The sequence below is a fragment of the Cygnus atratus genome, chromosome 2, assembly GCF_013377495.2.
Source record: "Cygnus atratus isolate AKBS03 ecotype Queensland, Australia chromosome 2, CAtr_DNAZoo_HiC_assembly, whole genome shotgun sequence".
NCBI classification, from domain to species: domain Eukaryota; kingdom Metazoa; phylum Chordata; class Aves; order Anseriformes; family Anatidae; genus Cygnus; species Cygnus atratus.
In genome coordinates, this window is record NC_066363.1 from 119,248 (window position 1) to 135,278 (window position 16,031).

The 16,031-nt window shown below is 54.1% G+C and overlaps 1 protein-coding gene across 2 annotated transcripts in view; it reads left to right on the plus strand.

The window, feature by feature from the left end:
- Window positions 1–16,031, plus strand: part of AGAP3 (ArfGAP with GTPase domain, ankyrin repeat and PH domain 3) — a 141,966-nt gene that overhangs the window by 106,613 nt on the left and 19,322 nt on the right. For both annotated transcript variants that reach the window (XM_035554284.1, XM_050709275.1), the window contains exon 12: window positions 14,531–14,704. In XM_035554284.1, coding sequence (XP_035410177.1) covers window positions 14,531–14,704 — 174 coding nt within the window. The remainder of the gene's footprint in view (window positions 1–14,530; window positions 14,705–16,031) is intronic.

Consider the following 16,031-nt stretch of genomic DNA (forward strand, 5'->3'; position numbering starts at 1 on the left):
CTGTGCAGCGGTTGCAGTGGGGCCTGGGCAAGGAGGTCCCTGAGCAGAGCAGTTGGTCGCACCGCCGCACGGCGCTGTGGGCCAGCGGGACAGGGTCTGTAGAGCGGCGGTGGGTGAAGACGTGCTGGCTGCACTGCACCCGTTGCTGCGGGTGCGGGGTGCTGCTGCCCTCCCACCCGGCGGGGCTGGGGGAATGGGCACCCCGCAGTGGCTGGAGCGTGCACGGGGCAGCGCGTGTCCCACAGCATGTATTCTCGTTTTGTTTCATCTGGAAGGCATCCGTGTCATGTGCTCAGAGACTGCTCAGCCACCTGCACCATGGGAACTGCCCTGGCCTGGGCTAGATGCCGACACGGCTCGGAGACCATCACTCCCAGAGCAGGACCAGAGCTCCTGGCGGAGCAGGAATGGCAGAGTGGCCCTGATCCAGTGCCCCCTTCCTGCCCTCTGCAAACGCTCACCTGGGCGTGCTGGGAACGCAGGGTATCTCCCAGCGCCTCCCACTGCAGGGTGCCAGCTGCCTGCCGCGGGGTCAGCCTCGCTGCTGCAGGAGCTGAGCTGTGGCCATGGGTGAGGTGCTGTTGCTGTCTGTCCGTGCACAGCCACCAGCGGGAAACTGGTGATTTCTGGACGAGGGGCCCCTTCCTGCTGAAAGGATTCACCATTACCTGTAACGTCCGTGGTGGCTGACAGTATTCCATACATCATAAAAGTGTTAATTTTCTGTGTGTTTTACGGAGACCACGAACTCCGGTCTGTCCCCAGCTCTCACCCAGCGGCACGTGCCCTGGACGTGCAGGTAGATGCTGGGCAGAGGAGCCAGCTGCTGCCAGCCCTGTCTCTGGAGGCTGGCCGTTTGTCGGCCACCTCGCCGGCTGCCAGGCTTCACGGCCCCCTTGCAGCAGCGACCCAGGTTGTCTCTTCGGTTTGGTTAGGGATTCCCCAGTGACTGGCAGACTGCTTCTGTCTCTCAGTTCTTCCATCTGCAGAACAGGGCTGGTTGCGCAGGGCGTTGCTGCTTCCCGGAGGGGCATTGCAGCACTGGCACTGCAGCGTGCTCCTGTGCCCTGCCCTGCATCCCAGTGGTGAAGGATGGTGCATTGCTGTGCTTCTGAAATTGCTGAGCAAGGCCGCTGCCACAGGGTGTTACCAAGATGTGCCACGTCATGGTGGCGGTAGTATTTATGGTACTGCAACATACTGCATCCTTAGGTTTTAGCATGGTTTTGTCTCCCTTTAGACAGTCAGCTGACTCATTCTAGCCTGTGTGTAGGCAGCTGGATCATTTTTCCAGACTAACTCTGTCCTGGTGGGAGGAAGGAAATGCTTTCTGCTAGTGATGAAGTCAGATAAGCAAAGGTGTTTGAGGTTTATCTGAAGGTGTATACCAGCACTGCAGGTCTGAATTGGGGCATGCTGTGGTACATCAGCTGAGACTGCTGATCTGTTGGTTGTAAAGTGGAAAGGCACACTGAGCTTCTCAGCTGAGTTATCCTGGACTCCGCATGAATATGCAAAGTTGTTACCGAGTTGTGCAAATTGGATTGTTCTTGCACCAGCCAGGAGAGGAGAGGTGGGGGTGTATCTGAGGCAGAGCAGCAAGGAGCCGCTCAGATGAAATCCGTTTCGAAAACCCAGTTTGTATACAGTCCACAGCAGCTCCTTGCCTGCCAACCTGTGTTCTCCAGGGTCCATCCTCATCACATGCGAAGACCATTTTATCTGCACTTGAACTGTTAGGTGAAAATACTGGTAGCATATTCAGTCATACAGAAAAATTATTGCTGCTGTACCATTTTCTAGCCTTTCTGGAGTCTGCAGATGTTTGCAAAGATGTTACCATTCTCAGAGAGCCGATTACCCAACTGTCTTTGGCGTGTTAAGTAGCTTCAGCTCTCACTCGGTTTCCATAAGGACATCATGCCCCTTTTCTCAGAGCATGGCTTGTCTATGGAGCCAGTGAGCCTGGCATTGTGCCTGGGAGCAGAGCTGCCCACTCCCACCATTTCTCAGAGCCATAAAAGCTGTCGCCTTATCATGAAAATGAGATTTCAGCTCCTGCTTGGTGCATGCCCAGGGTTCTGGACATGCATGCGGAAAAGGGCAGCACCTTCTTGCTTTGGGCTTTATTTTCCAGAAATCTGGCTGCTGTTCTCAATTTTGACCTGCCAGTTGCAGAGGTTTCTGTCCCGAACCCCTTACATCTTTGCCCGTCTTCTAGCAAGCTGCTCCTGTGTCCCTCTGTTCTGTGTGCACACCCGGAGCCCTGCTGCTCGGGAGGTTACAACGCTCAGCTCACTGCACTCGGGCTGGGCATCACGGACACTCCTCACTGTGAGCTTTCTCAAAAGGCCACTTCTTTGATCTGTGACAGACTCCTCTGGATAGTCTTCTGCCAGTTTTCACTCTCATCCACAGCTGTCTCCTAGCATACCCAACCTTTCTACTTTTTCATTCTCCAGTACAACCACCCACCTCTCAGCATCTGTACAGGGATGGGTGGTCAAGCCCATGTGCACAGCCACCTGCCTCGTCAGCCCTAGGTTACTACTCGCCTATTTCTCAGACACTCACATGGGCCCCTCAGCAGCTGCAGGAGGCCCTGCAGCAAGGCCAGTCTTCTCAGTCACCGAACGGTGTATTGCAGCACCAGTCGGGTCCATCGCTCACCACAAACGAGCTTTAGACCCTGGCCCTGACTCATGCAGTCAGCAGCCATGTCCCCCAGGAGCACGCAGGGCAGGCGTGCTCAGACCGCAGAGCATCGCTCGGTGGGCTGCCATCCATCACCCTTGCTCAGAGGGGGTGTAGCACCTTCTAGATCTGTGCTCCGTGCTGCCCTCCTGGGGGGCAGCCTCTGCAGTGGCAGCACCCCGCGCTGCATCGTGCCAGTGGCACTGGCAGCGCACGAGCTCCACTGTCCCCCCAGGAAGGACCCGCAAGAGCAGCCCTGTGCTGCAGAGGTGGCCACTGGTGCTGAGAGCATCCAGCCCCACGACACCACCACAGCTCTGCAGCACGTCGGGGGGCCGGGGGGGCTGTTCGCCCCTTGTCCCAGCCAGCAGAGGAGCGAGACTGTGCCCAGCTGCCTCCCCTGGGGGCACAAGCAGGGCCCAGCAGCCCGGGCAGGGAGCAGCTGGGGGAATGGGAGCGCGGGGGGAGCTGCCAGTGCCTGCTCCCCCACCTCGGCTCTGCCCTCCCTGATGGGAAACCAGAGATTGATTTTCTCCAGCCCAACAGTATAATCACTAACCCTAATTAGAGATAATTACTGGGACTTGATACACTTATTACTTGCTAGAACACTAAAGGAGCCGTGCATTGCAGGGCTGAGCAGGGAAGAAGGCCGCAGAGAAAGTGAGGAGGAGAGGAACAGGGAAGAGAAAAGAAGAGGGCAAACAAAACACTGATGATCAGAGCCCTGCCCAGGGACAGTGGAAGTGCCGAGGGAAGCCAGATGGGCACACGGCTTCGTCGCACAGGGGAAGCGAGCCAGACCCATCGGCTGCAGTTGTAGCAATGAGCATTCTGCATTTCTGAACATCTGGCTGTGGGTGTCTTGCACAGGGCACCTGGAAAAATGAAGAGAGTATAATTAGTAGCCACCTGTGAAAATCTCAGTATAAATAACTTGCCCAGTGTTGCCAAGGAAGGCTGGGGTAACAGGGTAGCTGGTATTGTTCCAAAGAGGACTGAGGACCTTTTCCTCTTCCAGAGTTCTTTTTTTTCCACACAGGCCCCACTTGTGCTGCAAAGAAGAGGGTCCTTCTTGAGGACAGGTCTCCCTCCTGCTTGAGACCCCCTTCCAGACCTCTCCTCCTCTGCCCCACACCGTAGGCACACGGCAGCGTTGGTGTCTGGGGTCTTTGTTCTGGTGCTGGGCAGGGAGGTGCCCTGGAGGGCAGTGCAAAAACCCATTGCTAGCAGGAGAGGGGCTGTCATCCTGGGCTTGCTCGAAGTAGAGTTTTTCATATGAATGAATCCTGTTGTTGAGGCTCTGCCTGGAGCCACAAGGTGTATCCATGCTCTTTGCTCTACGCAGTCCAGTGGGGAGAATTCTTCAGCCACAGGTCCTGGAGACCTGTGCAGCTCTTCAGGTGGCTTCATGGTCTCTGATGATGCTGTCCATGCCAGGTCATGATGTTACTGTGCGCTAGCCTCAGTTGGCAAAACATGCAGGAGTGTATGAAACATGTTATGAGCAAATAGCTTCAGACGTGGAAGTTATGTAAGAAAATAAAATGCAATTCTAGCTTAAGCTGAAACGGCCTTTTCAGCTGCTGGCATTCATGAGCTGTGTGCAAATGCTTCGGGATGGTTTTTCATCGTTCACAGCAACACTTGTCGAGGTCCACGCTTCTGCAGCAAACCCAGTGAGTTTGGGGTTTGCTTCCTTCCTTACTTGAGTTTTATTTCAGACTCAGCTTGCTGCTGATGACTGTAAATGCAAATGGTGATTTGTAGCATTGCAACCTGTCATTAATGTCAGCCTCCCACCCCAGCCATGGTGATCTCTTTTGGGCTTTTCAGCTGCACAGTATTTCTTCTGTTTTGTATTTTAAGCAGTGTTACTTGTACATACGTTCTCTGTAGCTTATGATTTCAGGTTTCCACAGAGAATGAGTGACACCTCTGGTCATATTAACAGACCAGAAGAGAGAACCAAAACAAGCAAGATTTTTTCATCATCCACTCCCCGTTTCTCATTCCCAGCTCTTTGGTTTGTTTGTCTCAGAAACAGTTTCTGAAGAATTTCCCTAAAACATGTTGTAGAGTAAATTACATTATCATGGTGATACTCACTGGAGGACTTGGGCAAGCAACATTAGAGGCTCCTCAGCTTTTCTGAATCCCGCAGATTCAAAGAAACAGTGCAGCCCCTGTGGAAAATGCTGTAGTTACCCTTATCTAAGCAGGCAGGGAGAACAAATCACAAAACTAAAAATCTGTAGTGACTTAGGTACATGTAACCCTTGACTTTGTTGTACTGTGTTCAGGCAAAGTAGAATTCAAAATCAGAAATAAAGAGCATTGAACACGTGGACACACACAGAGATACATGCATGCACGCAAAAAATATATATCTGAGCCAATTTCACAACCCTGAAAGCAATTATGAGCCAGATCATTTGGGAGAAAGAACTTAAAGAGAAAAAATGTGGAGCATAATTAGGAGTTTTAAAAGAACATTTTACATTTACCAAAAAGTTTAAAGAAAGGCTGCACTGCTTAAAAACATATTAATCTAGGTTAAGAGGAGATGTGAACTATTCACTCTTCCTCTGTCCAGATAGTGACAGACTGCACAGGAACAAAAGCAAGTGGAAGGGAACAAACTGTGTTGTGCTAAAATATTTCATACATCTGTGTATCTGTATATGCATGTATATAAAAAGCAATAAAAGTAACAGTATAATAAAGTAATCTCAATAGGCATTGAGTAGAAGTTGGAAGCTGCAGTAGGTAGATAATTGATAACACAAGTGTGGTCCTGCATGGCCAGCTGGAACCACGGGTAGAGGCTTTCCTGCCATTTAGCCCTTTGCCAGAGCTCTGCAGATTAACATCCGCCACAAGTGATTAATTATGAGCAGCCCTCGAAGTGACCCTTTTGGCTTTGTGGGAAGCATTCCAGCTCCTGACGTTCCCAGACTTGCTCTGGTTACAGCCACACAAAAGGTTTGTTTCACCATTTTATTTGGGTTCATTGCTTGCAGAGAAGTTGCGCACCTTGTGCCGGCCAGCTTCCCAGACTACGTTTAGTAGCAGTTGGATTTAGGAAGAGGTTAGATACATTTGGCAAATCGGGCTCTTCATTAAGAACACAGAAACAAAGTCACCAATGAGATGAGAATACCAGTAAACCCACAGTTGTGTGCAGCTCTCCACCCTGTTTCTCCACGGGGTTATCAGTGCCTCAGCTGATGGGAAAGCTGACACTGCATACCACATCTAAGAGCTTCTTGGAGTGGGGACTTTTGCCTGAGTTTGTTTTCTTTGCTGCTTTTCTCCTAGAGGGAAAGCTTGCTTTCCTTCTCTCCCATAGCCATTTTAGTTGCAAAAAGATAAACCTTGCATTTTGGTTCCACCTCCAGCACAGACCCAAATGTTGAGCTCAAAGCAGCTCCTGTGTCCTCCGTGTGCTTTGTCCTGTTCTGATCTCAGAGGTGCAGCGTGGAAATGCAGCAGAGCCTCTTTCTCCCCTGCCAGATGTGTTTGGACTTGACGCTTCTCTGTGCTTGGTGGGCCTCTGCTGAAGTGGCTGCCCTGTCCTCAATATTGCGATGGCTGCTATGGTATTTTTTAGCTCATGCATCATGAGAATAGTTGCTGTTCATGCCTTACCAGCTTCTTAATCTTCATCTTTTGCATGTTCCATGGAGACCTTAAATAACGTATGAATATAAGTGATGGGTTTAGTGTTTGAAACTCTTCTCTCAGCTCACCTTCCCTCTTCTTTGCTGATTACAGGAGCGTACACTATGGTGGTTGCACAAGGGGTTACAAGAAAAGTAACCAGCAGAGTTAAAAACAGTGAAAAGTTTTTTTCAAGTTTATTAGGAACTAATGAATCCTAAAACCAGTGTTGGTTCATTACTATATGGAGATAATAGAACATGTAATAAAGAAAAAAGCACCACATTCAGTAAACACTTCTGTTTGGTATGTGGGAAGAGGCAAGATGATGTATCTTATCACAGAATGATGAATTCTTCATATTCCAACTGTAATTAGGAAGCAAATTAAACAGCAGGTAGGAGATTTAGACATGTTTGAATCAGCAAGTGTGAATTATTTAATTCAGGAAATTTAGAAAATCTGGTCAAGGTCTTTCTCAAATGTTTATTGTGACTGTATATTTGGGGATTGGGAGGGCTTCTAGAGGGCTAAAGTTCATGGATTTTGGGTGTTCACAGTATGAGGTTGAAACCAATAGGTTGGAAAAGGCTTAGAATGTCAGTAAAAACAATGAAATGCTTGGAAAATGCACCTTGTAATGAAAAAAACAAGGAGCTCTATTTGCTTAGTTTATCAGTGAAAAGGTTAAGAGATTATTTCAACACTGTTTGTAAGTACCTATATAGAAACAAAAATTTGATAATAGAGAGCTCTTTATTAGATAAAAATATACCAAGATCCGATGACTGATAGCTGAAGCAAGACGATTCAGACTAGAAATAAGGTGCAAATTTTAACAGTGTGAGTAATTAACCATCGGAACAACTTATCAAGAGTTACTGTGATTTCTCTGTCACTGACAATATCATAATCAAGATGAGAAGATTTTCTAAAAGATATGTTGTAGGAGTAAATTAATGGAAGACTCATGATGCAATTTTACGCTATGCAGAAGAGATCAGGCAGCTGAGGTCTGCTCCTGGCTGTTTCTGACCGCGCTGCCCAGTGCTGTGCGGTTGCTGCCCAGGCTGGGTTCACTGGGTGCCCACGTGTACCTGGGCGTGCTCCAGCAGGCTCTGCGTGCTGCGGCTGGGCACTTGGTGTGGGCAGGGCGCAGGCTGGAGCAGGACTGAGCTGCCGCAGCTGCCCGCCGTTCCCCTGCTGATGGAGTGCTCCTGGGGTCCGAGGGGCTTGGGGAGCAGCCACAACTAATTCCTGCTTGCAGGCTTCTCCAGTTTGCTGGGTTCCTGCTGACTGCACACGGAGTCAGCCACCATCTGAACCAAAGATGAGTTTTGTGTGTCAGCGTGAGGTGCCGTGGCTGATCTCACATGCCTGTGAGGTCCTCACAGAGGCGTCTGGACTGTGCAGAGCTGTTTCTCCTGGCGGCTGGTCCCACCACAGGACAGCGCTGGTCGGAGCTGGCTGTTACATAACCACTTACCACATGCATATGTCCAAAAATGTGCTCTCCAAAGACTTTGCTAAGAAAGGAGGGAGATTCCGCTTGTGTCAGAGCATCTGTGAGGCCCAGTGAAAGGCAATGGCTCCCACTGTGTGCAAGCTGGCAGATCCTGATGGCCTTGCTAAGAAGCAGGGCTGGGAAACCTCAGTTGCCTGCAGTTTGGATCAGTGATTTCACACAGACATTCGCTGTTGGCAGAACTGGGAGGGACATCTGTCATCCCAGATCATATCCCACCAGGCTTGTGGGGCTGTCTAGGTGCTTGCTTGGCGTTGTGGCCACCTCCCAAGAAGAACTTGCTGTTGTGTCTTTCAAATGATGTGTCTGTATTTTGGTCTTGTTACTGGTAGGAATAGTTCAAGAGGAAGAAACAGAGTATGTCCAGCAAAGCAGCATGTAGTGTGTGGTTCACAAAACCAACCTGATGTGGATGCTTCTGGCTCTGGATGTGCACTGGAGGGGTGGGGGCAGCTTTGGGAAAGGCAGCCGTGGGGTGCTCCCAGGATAGCTGCATTCCTGCGCGCGTGGCAGCTGACCGCCCATTGATGGGAAGTGGTGAATTATGTTCTTACCAGCAGGGATTTCACAGGCAGGCAGCCTAACTAGGCTCATTGGCTTTTGCTTCCCCTCAAGAACCAGTTGGTCTCAAGGAACTGAGGAGTTTCCCACCAGCTGGAGGTGGGTATCCATCCAGCCCGCTGCTTGGGAGCTGGAGTCCAGGGCTTCTGCGGCTGTACCACGCACGTGGCTTTTGGGGAGGCTCTGGGACGTGCTCTGGCTGCGGACGCCAACAGAATGCTTGAGAGTCATTACATGTGTGTGACTTTAAGTAATTCTAGCTTTTAGGGAGGATAAATGATGATCACTTGGCAACAAGTACCTTAAAGTTTTGTTTAATGGGAAGTGGTAACGGTTGGGTCTTTCGGACAGGGTTTGGCAGATAGCTCCTAGCACCACGCTGTGGTGTGCTGTGAGTGCTATTAGCCTATTGCAGTACAAAAGAAAGTGAGGTTTGCTCAGCGTCAGGGTGACCTCCCTGGGACATCTCCATCACCATCTCATACCTTATGGCCTGCATCCTCTGCCACAAAGCAGCCTCTTTGTCGTGTGTGGAGGAGGCATCCCTCTCCCTGCGCCAGAGCGGGGCCAAGGCCTGTGCTGTACTTGGCCATAGAGCAAGGGGGACTTCCCAAACTGCTGCCCTGCTCGTGCCGCTTTAACTTTGTACCACACCCAGGCCCCCCAAACAAACCCTGTCCCGCATGCAGCAGCCAGACGTCATTCATCATGTCAGCTCAGGAGAGCAGTGCTGACGTGGGAGAGCCTGTCGGTCCTCCCATAAACATAACCACAGGCAACTGTCCGACCGTGCCCTTGTCTCTGGGTGGGGGTGTCGGGGGATCAGCGGGTTTGTGTTTCTGGAAACAGAAGAACATATCAGCAGTCTGAGCTAAGATGAGGTGTCCGGCCAGCCTCCTGACTTCGCTACAGAAATGGCCAAAAACAGCTGCCACCATGGCATCAGCTAGTGCTAGTGGTGACTTCACACACAGATAAATAGCACATTGGGATAATCCAGCTGAGACATGATGAACGTGCACAGAACTGAGGCCAAGCTATATCCACAGGATGAGGCCTAGTCTCCTGCTTAGGCAAAAATGATGACCCCATCCATGACTAATTGTGCAGGGCCAGAACATAGCTGCAGCACAGGAACAGAGTGAAGCTCTCTGCAGACAGCAGTGACCGGGTCAGAGGTCTGTGCCTTCAGATTTCATGGTACATGCTGACATGAGCCAGCGATGGGCCTTTGGGCAAGGAAGGCTGAGGGAGCCCCGGGCTGCCTGGGGCCAAGCACTGCCAGCAGGTGGAGGGAGGGGACCCTGCCCCTCTGCCCGTGCTGGTGAGACACCCCTGGGGTGCGGGGTCCGGTGCTGGGCCCGCGGCCCAGGAGGGAGCTGGACGCGCTGGGGAGAGCCCGGTGCGGGGCCAGGAAGATGCCGCAGGGCCCGGAGCCCCTCTGCTGTGAGGAGAGGCCGGGAGAGCTGGGGCTGCTCAGCCTGGAGCAGAGGAGGCTCCGGGGGATCCCGGCCGTGGCCGGCAGCACCCGCAGGGAGGTGCCGAGAGGCCGGAGCCGGGCTCTGCCCAGCGGTGCCCAGGGCCAGGCCCAGCGGCCCCGGGCCCAGCCTGGAGCCCGGGAGGCTCCCCCTGCCCCCCAGCAGCACGTCCGTGCTGGGCGGGTGCCGGAGCCCTGGCCCAGGCTGCCCCGAGAGGGGCTGGGGGCTGCTCCCTGCACAGCTCCAGCAGCGCCTGCCCGTGGGGCTGGGCACCAGCTCCGGGGGCTGCTGGAGCACGGCTGGGACCAGAGGGACCCAGAGGGCCCTGACAACCTCAACAGTTCTGTGATGCTGTGATCTGGCCTCGCTGTGAGCTTGCTCAGAAGTAGGCGTTGGACAGTGGTGGAGGTGGAGCTGGTATGTCACAGCTTGGTTTCTTGAGTGCTGCTCATGTTGTATTTCAAGGAAGATAAGTACGTCGTCCTTTCCTGAACGAGGCTATCAAGATTGTAGGTATTTCAGTGTTACTCCTATTAAAAAATAAGTGACTTAGTGTGTCCGTCCATTTTGTGCTGTTACTGCTGGCGGTCTGTGGCAGTTCAGGACAGCAGGATGTAGGATGTGGGCAGGTAGGCTACAAGAGTTAGAAGGAATGGGAAGTCACATTTGCTGTTTGTACCTGTTGCAGCTTGAATTATTTTTTTCCCAAGGTGGTAGGTTGTACATGAGGATCTAGGTGAGGTGTAGGTGGTGCTCGCAGAATTCTTCCTGCTCTAGTGGTGTCAGTCAGGAGCCACAGACCAGCGCAGATGTTCTTGCCACTGAGTTGTGATACAAATCCCATGGAAACCAGTACATATTTCCCTAGGCTTTTATGAATCAGGCCCGTTAGTTCTGGGGTGCATATCTCTGCACTTTGTACTAAATAAATTTTGTTGTGTTTTTGTTAGCTCGCTTTTCAAAATCCTGCATTATATCCTCATCTCCTTGGTCCTGGGAGTGCTTCCAACATAATGTCACCAGCAAATTTCACCAGAACTTGTGTATTATTTTGCCAAATCACTGTTGAAAAAATGAAATGAGATTTGTCCAAAGGTCCTCGAGTGACTCTGCAAATATCTCCTTCGCAACTGACAGCACCCATTTGTGCTAACTCACCTTCCCTCAGTTCTCCGTGCATCTGCACCTTAATGAAGAATTTCCAGTTTGTACTGAATTAATGTTTTACTGAGGCTGCCCATCTGCCATGCTCCACACTGTGAAAAATGATGTTCAGTTTTTAGGTCATTTTCCATTTACTGCTATGTCATCAATTAGGCTTTTTTTTTTTTTTTTTTTTTGAATTTTGAGGAAACAGTGATTGGAAGAGCGTTGCTTGAGGGACTGTAGGCAGGGTCATGGAGAGTTCAGTTCCCGGGACTTTGGCTCAGAGAGGTGGTTAGTATTTTACATGTAGCACTTTTATTTACCTTTCACTTTGCTTGGCTGATTTAAAAGGAGCTTGTCATGCAACTGCTGGTGGTGTCACTTTCAAAGAGTGTGATTTTGGAGAGCTCTAGGCTTGCTGGGACCTACTTGCAGATCCTTGAGACAAGCTGGAGTTTGGCAGCCGAGTGGTCAGCAAACCGAGCGAGCAGCCGAGCTGTGAGGACAGCCCTCTGCAGCTGGGTGAGTCCAGGCACCTGGTGAAAAGCTCAGGAATCTCCTGCAGAGACTGCAGAGCTTGATGGATGCTGTACCTGGAAGTCATAGCAGCACCGTGTCATCTTAAAATTAAATTTTCAAATTAGCTTTGCGCCTTCGTGACACATGCTGCTGGCAAGGCAGGCAGCGGATCTGGGAGTCTGATGCTGGGTGCCCGCGCGGTGCGGGTTCTGGGCGCATCGTTGGGTTTCCCACGTGTCTTCATCTGCACGCGCTTTGTGTCCTGCGGGCTTGGCACCGCAGCTGTGGCTGCTTGCCCCAGCAACGTGGTTTGCTCAGGGGTGGCCGCTGGAAAGCTGCGCACTCCCCACTGTCAGCGCTCTTTTCTATGCCTGTCCTCACCCACCATGGGATGTGTTTGGAGGGTGGCTTGGCCATGGCAGTGGGTGACATGTCCCTGGCTGTGGTCAGGACAGGGGCACTGTGAGCCCAGTGCTGCGTGGAAGGGCATGTGCCTGCAGGTGGGGAGCGCTCCCGGTGCTCAAGGAGCAAATCTGGGCACACCAGGGCTCTGCAGGGTTCTTCCCTCTGCTGCATCCCTGATGTTTGCCTCCCTCCCCTCCCTGGTTGTGCAATGCACACGTTGTGCTGCGTGCAGCCTGGCACAGGGGTGGCCAGCACTGTCTGAAATATGGGGCAGCCTGTCCCTCCCCTCCCCTCCCCTCCCCTCCCTTCTTCCTCTTCCTGTCCCAGCCCAGCCCAGCCCGTCCCAGCAGCCTGGTTCCCAGGACCCAGCTCCTCCTGGTCCCAGGAGAGCAGCCTTGTCCCTGCTCCAGTGGCAGCAGGCTCCCTCCCACGAGGAGGCAAGAGGAGATGGATGCGGCAGTCAGGAGCAGAGCGCCAGCTAATTACCCTTCCGAGTGTGTCTTGTAAATTAAGGGCTAATTAGAGGCAAAGTCAGTGTCATGGTTTTACACGTGTTTCTGTGGCGCTGAACAAGGGAGGGAGGGGGAGCGTGCAGCAGCGGGGCTGGAGGCGGGCAGGCCGGCAGCACCGCACTTGGGTGGCTCGGGGCTGCGGGCACCCAGCCCCACGGCCTCACGCCAGCGCCACGGGGCGGTGGGACCCCTGGCGGGGCAGTGGAACCCCCGACAGGGCTGTGGGACCCCTGGTGGGGCGGTGGGACCCCTGGCGGGGCAGTGGGACCCCCGACAGGGCTGTGGGACCCCTGGCGGGGCGGTGGGACCCCCGGCAGGGCAGTGGGACCCCCGACAGGGCTGTGGGACCCCTGGCGGGGCAGTGGGACCCCTGGCGGGGCAGTGGGACCCCCGACAGGGCTGTGGGACCCCCGGCAGGGCAGTGGGAGCCCCGGCGGGCGGGCAGCCCCCGCGCCGTGCAGCGGGGAGTGCTGGAGAGGAGGGCAGGAGCACCTGCCCTGCCCTGCGTGCGGTGACCGAAGGGCACGCGTGGCAGCAGCGCTGCGGTCCCGGGTCACCCCGCCTTCAGCCTGTGCCCTGGCCACCCAGCGCAGCCAGTGCCCGCCGTGAAGGGAGATCTGGGCCTCTCGAGCTGAAGTTCCAGGTGCTCTGCAGCCTCAGGCAGCGCTCTAGCACTGATGACTGTCACGTTTTTTAGGTTTTCGTGGAATTGGCAGAAAACATAACTTCTTGTACAATAGCGTAACATAACGGAAACATAACTTCTTGTACAAAACCTAGGGCAGCACATGGGGAATTTACAGTGCTCTGCTCTTTTTGGAAGGTCCTGCCCTGAGGTGCTGGAGGACAAAACGAAGCTGACTTTACATGACAAAGGCTTGGTAGAATGAGCTACCCTGGCTGTAGCAGATCCAGCTAGGGATCTGCTCACGCAAGGATTCATCCGCTGCTCTCCAGCCTGCTCCTGTGGCTCCCCATGGCTCCTCCCCATTTAAATACCGGTCTGGTGGCAGCAGGCGGGCTGCGGGCTCTCCTCACCCGCTGGGCTCCGCAGCCAAGGCTGCTCAGCACGTCCTGGCCTCACCCGTAGCCACAAGGGCTGGGGTGGGAGGCATGGGAGGAGGACAGGTAGCGTCAGCACAGGGAAAGGGACGGTTTGCTCGCCCCAAGCTCCCAGAGCGCTTGTTCTGGCAGTGGCTGGAGCTGAATGTGGAAGGCGGGGTGAAGGTGTAGGAAAGTGCTTGCAGTTGGCAGGTTTGGATTAATCCCCCTGGGGCAGAGTCTTCCTCCCAGACAGATTGCCTGCAGCCTCAACAGCAGGAGTAACTGTATAATACCTTGGAAATTGTGGATGTTGTAATCCTGAAACATTTGACCCATTTTGAATCTATGAGTGATCTTGTCTTCCGTGGCTGCCTGTAGTCCCCAAAACATTCCTTTCCTGGGGGTTCAAGCTCCTGAGCTGCAGCTCACGGGGTTTCTAGCCAGTGGGAAGAGGTGCTCCCATGTACGATCCCTACAGATGTCTGCTCCCCTGCTTGTCCCTTTGATGTCCTCCGTGAGATTTTCCATTCACTCCTGATGCCTCCAGCAAGGCAGTGTTTTTTCTAGGGACATGCAGGCAGTGAAGTTGAGAGAGGATGGGCACATGGGCTGTGGGGTGGGCTTGTGTTTGTCCAGGTGCCTGAGGCTATGGTGGAGATTGCAAGCACACTGTGAACTCCAACTGCAAAACCTGGCTGGAGGGGGAGGCTACGCGCCAGGATGCCTGGCTGCACGTCCCAGCGTGCTGAGGTGGGAACCGCTGGTTTGGGTGTCCCTCTGAGGAGTGCTGTGTGCTGGGCAGTGCCCTTGTCGCCTCTGGGGGTGATGTACTGGCACCACTTGGTGGAGATGAGCCAGACAGAGCCTATCGTCACGCAGGGCCACCTGGGGTCGTGTCACGTCAGGTACAGGACAGCTATGCCTTCTTCCATCGTGCTTCAGAACAGCAGCTGGTCTGTGCTAACCTCGTGGCTCTCTTGCAGGTGCTCCCCACTCCACCAGCAGCACCTCCCTGCACTCAGAGCGCTCCATCAGCGGCATCAACCTGGTGGGCTTCAGCTCAAAGCCTGACGGCATGCACCAGCGCTCGTACTCCGTCTCCAGCGCGGACCAGTGGAACGAGGCCGTGGCTATCCCCGGCAGCTGCCCCAACCCCTGTAAGTAGCACTTCTGGCCCCGTTCCCCTCAGCTGCAGCAGGTGGGGAGGGTTGTTTTGGGGACAGGGGGCAGTCCTGAGCCCAGGAGTTGTGCAGGGGTGTCAGATGCAGCCTTTGGGTGCTTGCTGGGACGGTCCCACCATCATGAGGGTCAGCTGGCAGTGTCCAGGCTGGAAGGAGAAGCTCTCCTGCAGGGCATGGTGAAGCAAGGACCTCTCCTTCATGGCAGGACTGCTCTGACTACTTTCCTTTGCCTGCCCCCCTCTTGACTCACAGTGCAAGGAGAAACCATTGCTTTCCCCTATCTCTGCTCCTCGTCAGCATCCCCCTCTGCCAGGTTTTGGGGCAGTTGAACGAATAGGAGTAATTCCTGTCTCTTGTGCACACACTGAGCGCGTCCCGCCCCCTCCCCCCACGCTCACTCGCTCTCTGTGATGTTTCAGGACAGTTGAGTGAATTAAAATAATTCATACATTTCCCAACGTAGCCACTTTGCCGAATTGGAAAATAAATGCTTTTGTGCTGCATTCATCACTCCTTCGTTCCTGGCTCTGCCGCCGCACTAAAAAAGCAGTTAAATGCACATCAAGAGTGGAGGAGCCATTTCCATGCCTGCTCGCCCCTTGTAGTTCTCATTAGCGCGGCAGCCGCCCCCCCGCTCGGTCCCAGGGGCTTTCGCAGTTTAAAGAGAGCCTCTTTATGATCATTACCGGAGTCCGACTGTGCGGGCGCCATTTGCAGCTGAGGAGGCTCCTCATTTGTAACTGTGAAAAACTATCAATTTCAGCGCGCCTGATGCAGCGGCTCCATCATTGGCCCCATCAGCTCCCTGCTGGAAGCGAATTAATCAGACTGTTACTGCTGATGGGGCAGCGCAGGCGACGGGAGCGGAAGGGCGCAGCTCTGAGCATTAATGTGCCGGCAGCCCCCCCGCCCCTCGCCTCGGACACAGGGCGCAGCCGGGCAGCCGCCGCTCCTCCCGCGCCAGAGGAGTGGGGCACGGGAGGTGCTGCTCCGTGCGCTGCTCTGGGAACGGGTACATGGTACATCCCCCCCGGGCAGTCCCCCCCGGGCGAGGGGCACGGGGCACCCCACGGCCTGAGCCCCACGCCCCGCTGCGGGAGCCGTGCACGCAGGTGGCAGCCGCCTCTCGTGAGGGCTGCCGGGAGTGCCCCTGAGCCGCCGCCGCAGGTCAGCCGTGCTGCACAGGAGCGGACGGGCAGTGCTGCTGTCGGCGCACACGCTGCCTTTGCACAGGTGAATTCTGTGGCACGGCCCTTCCGGACAGCCAAGCCTCCGCCCGGATGGCCCCAGGCCAGGGCTGCAG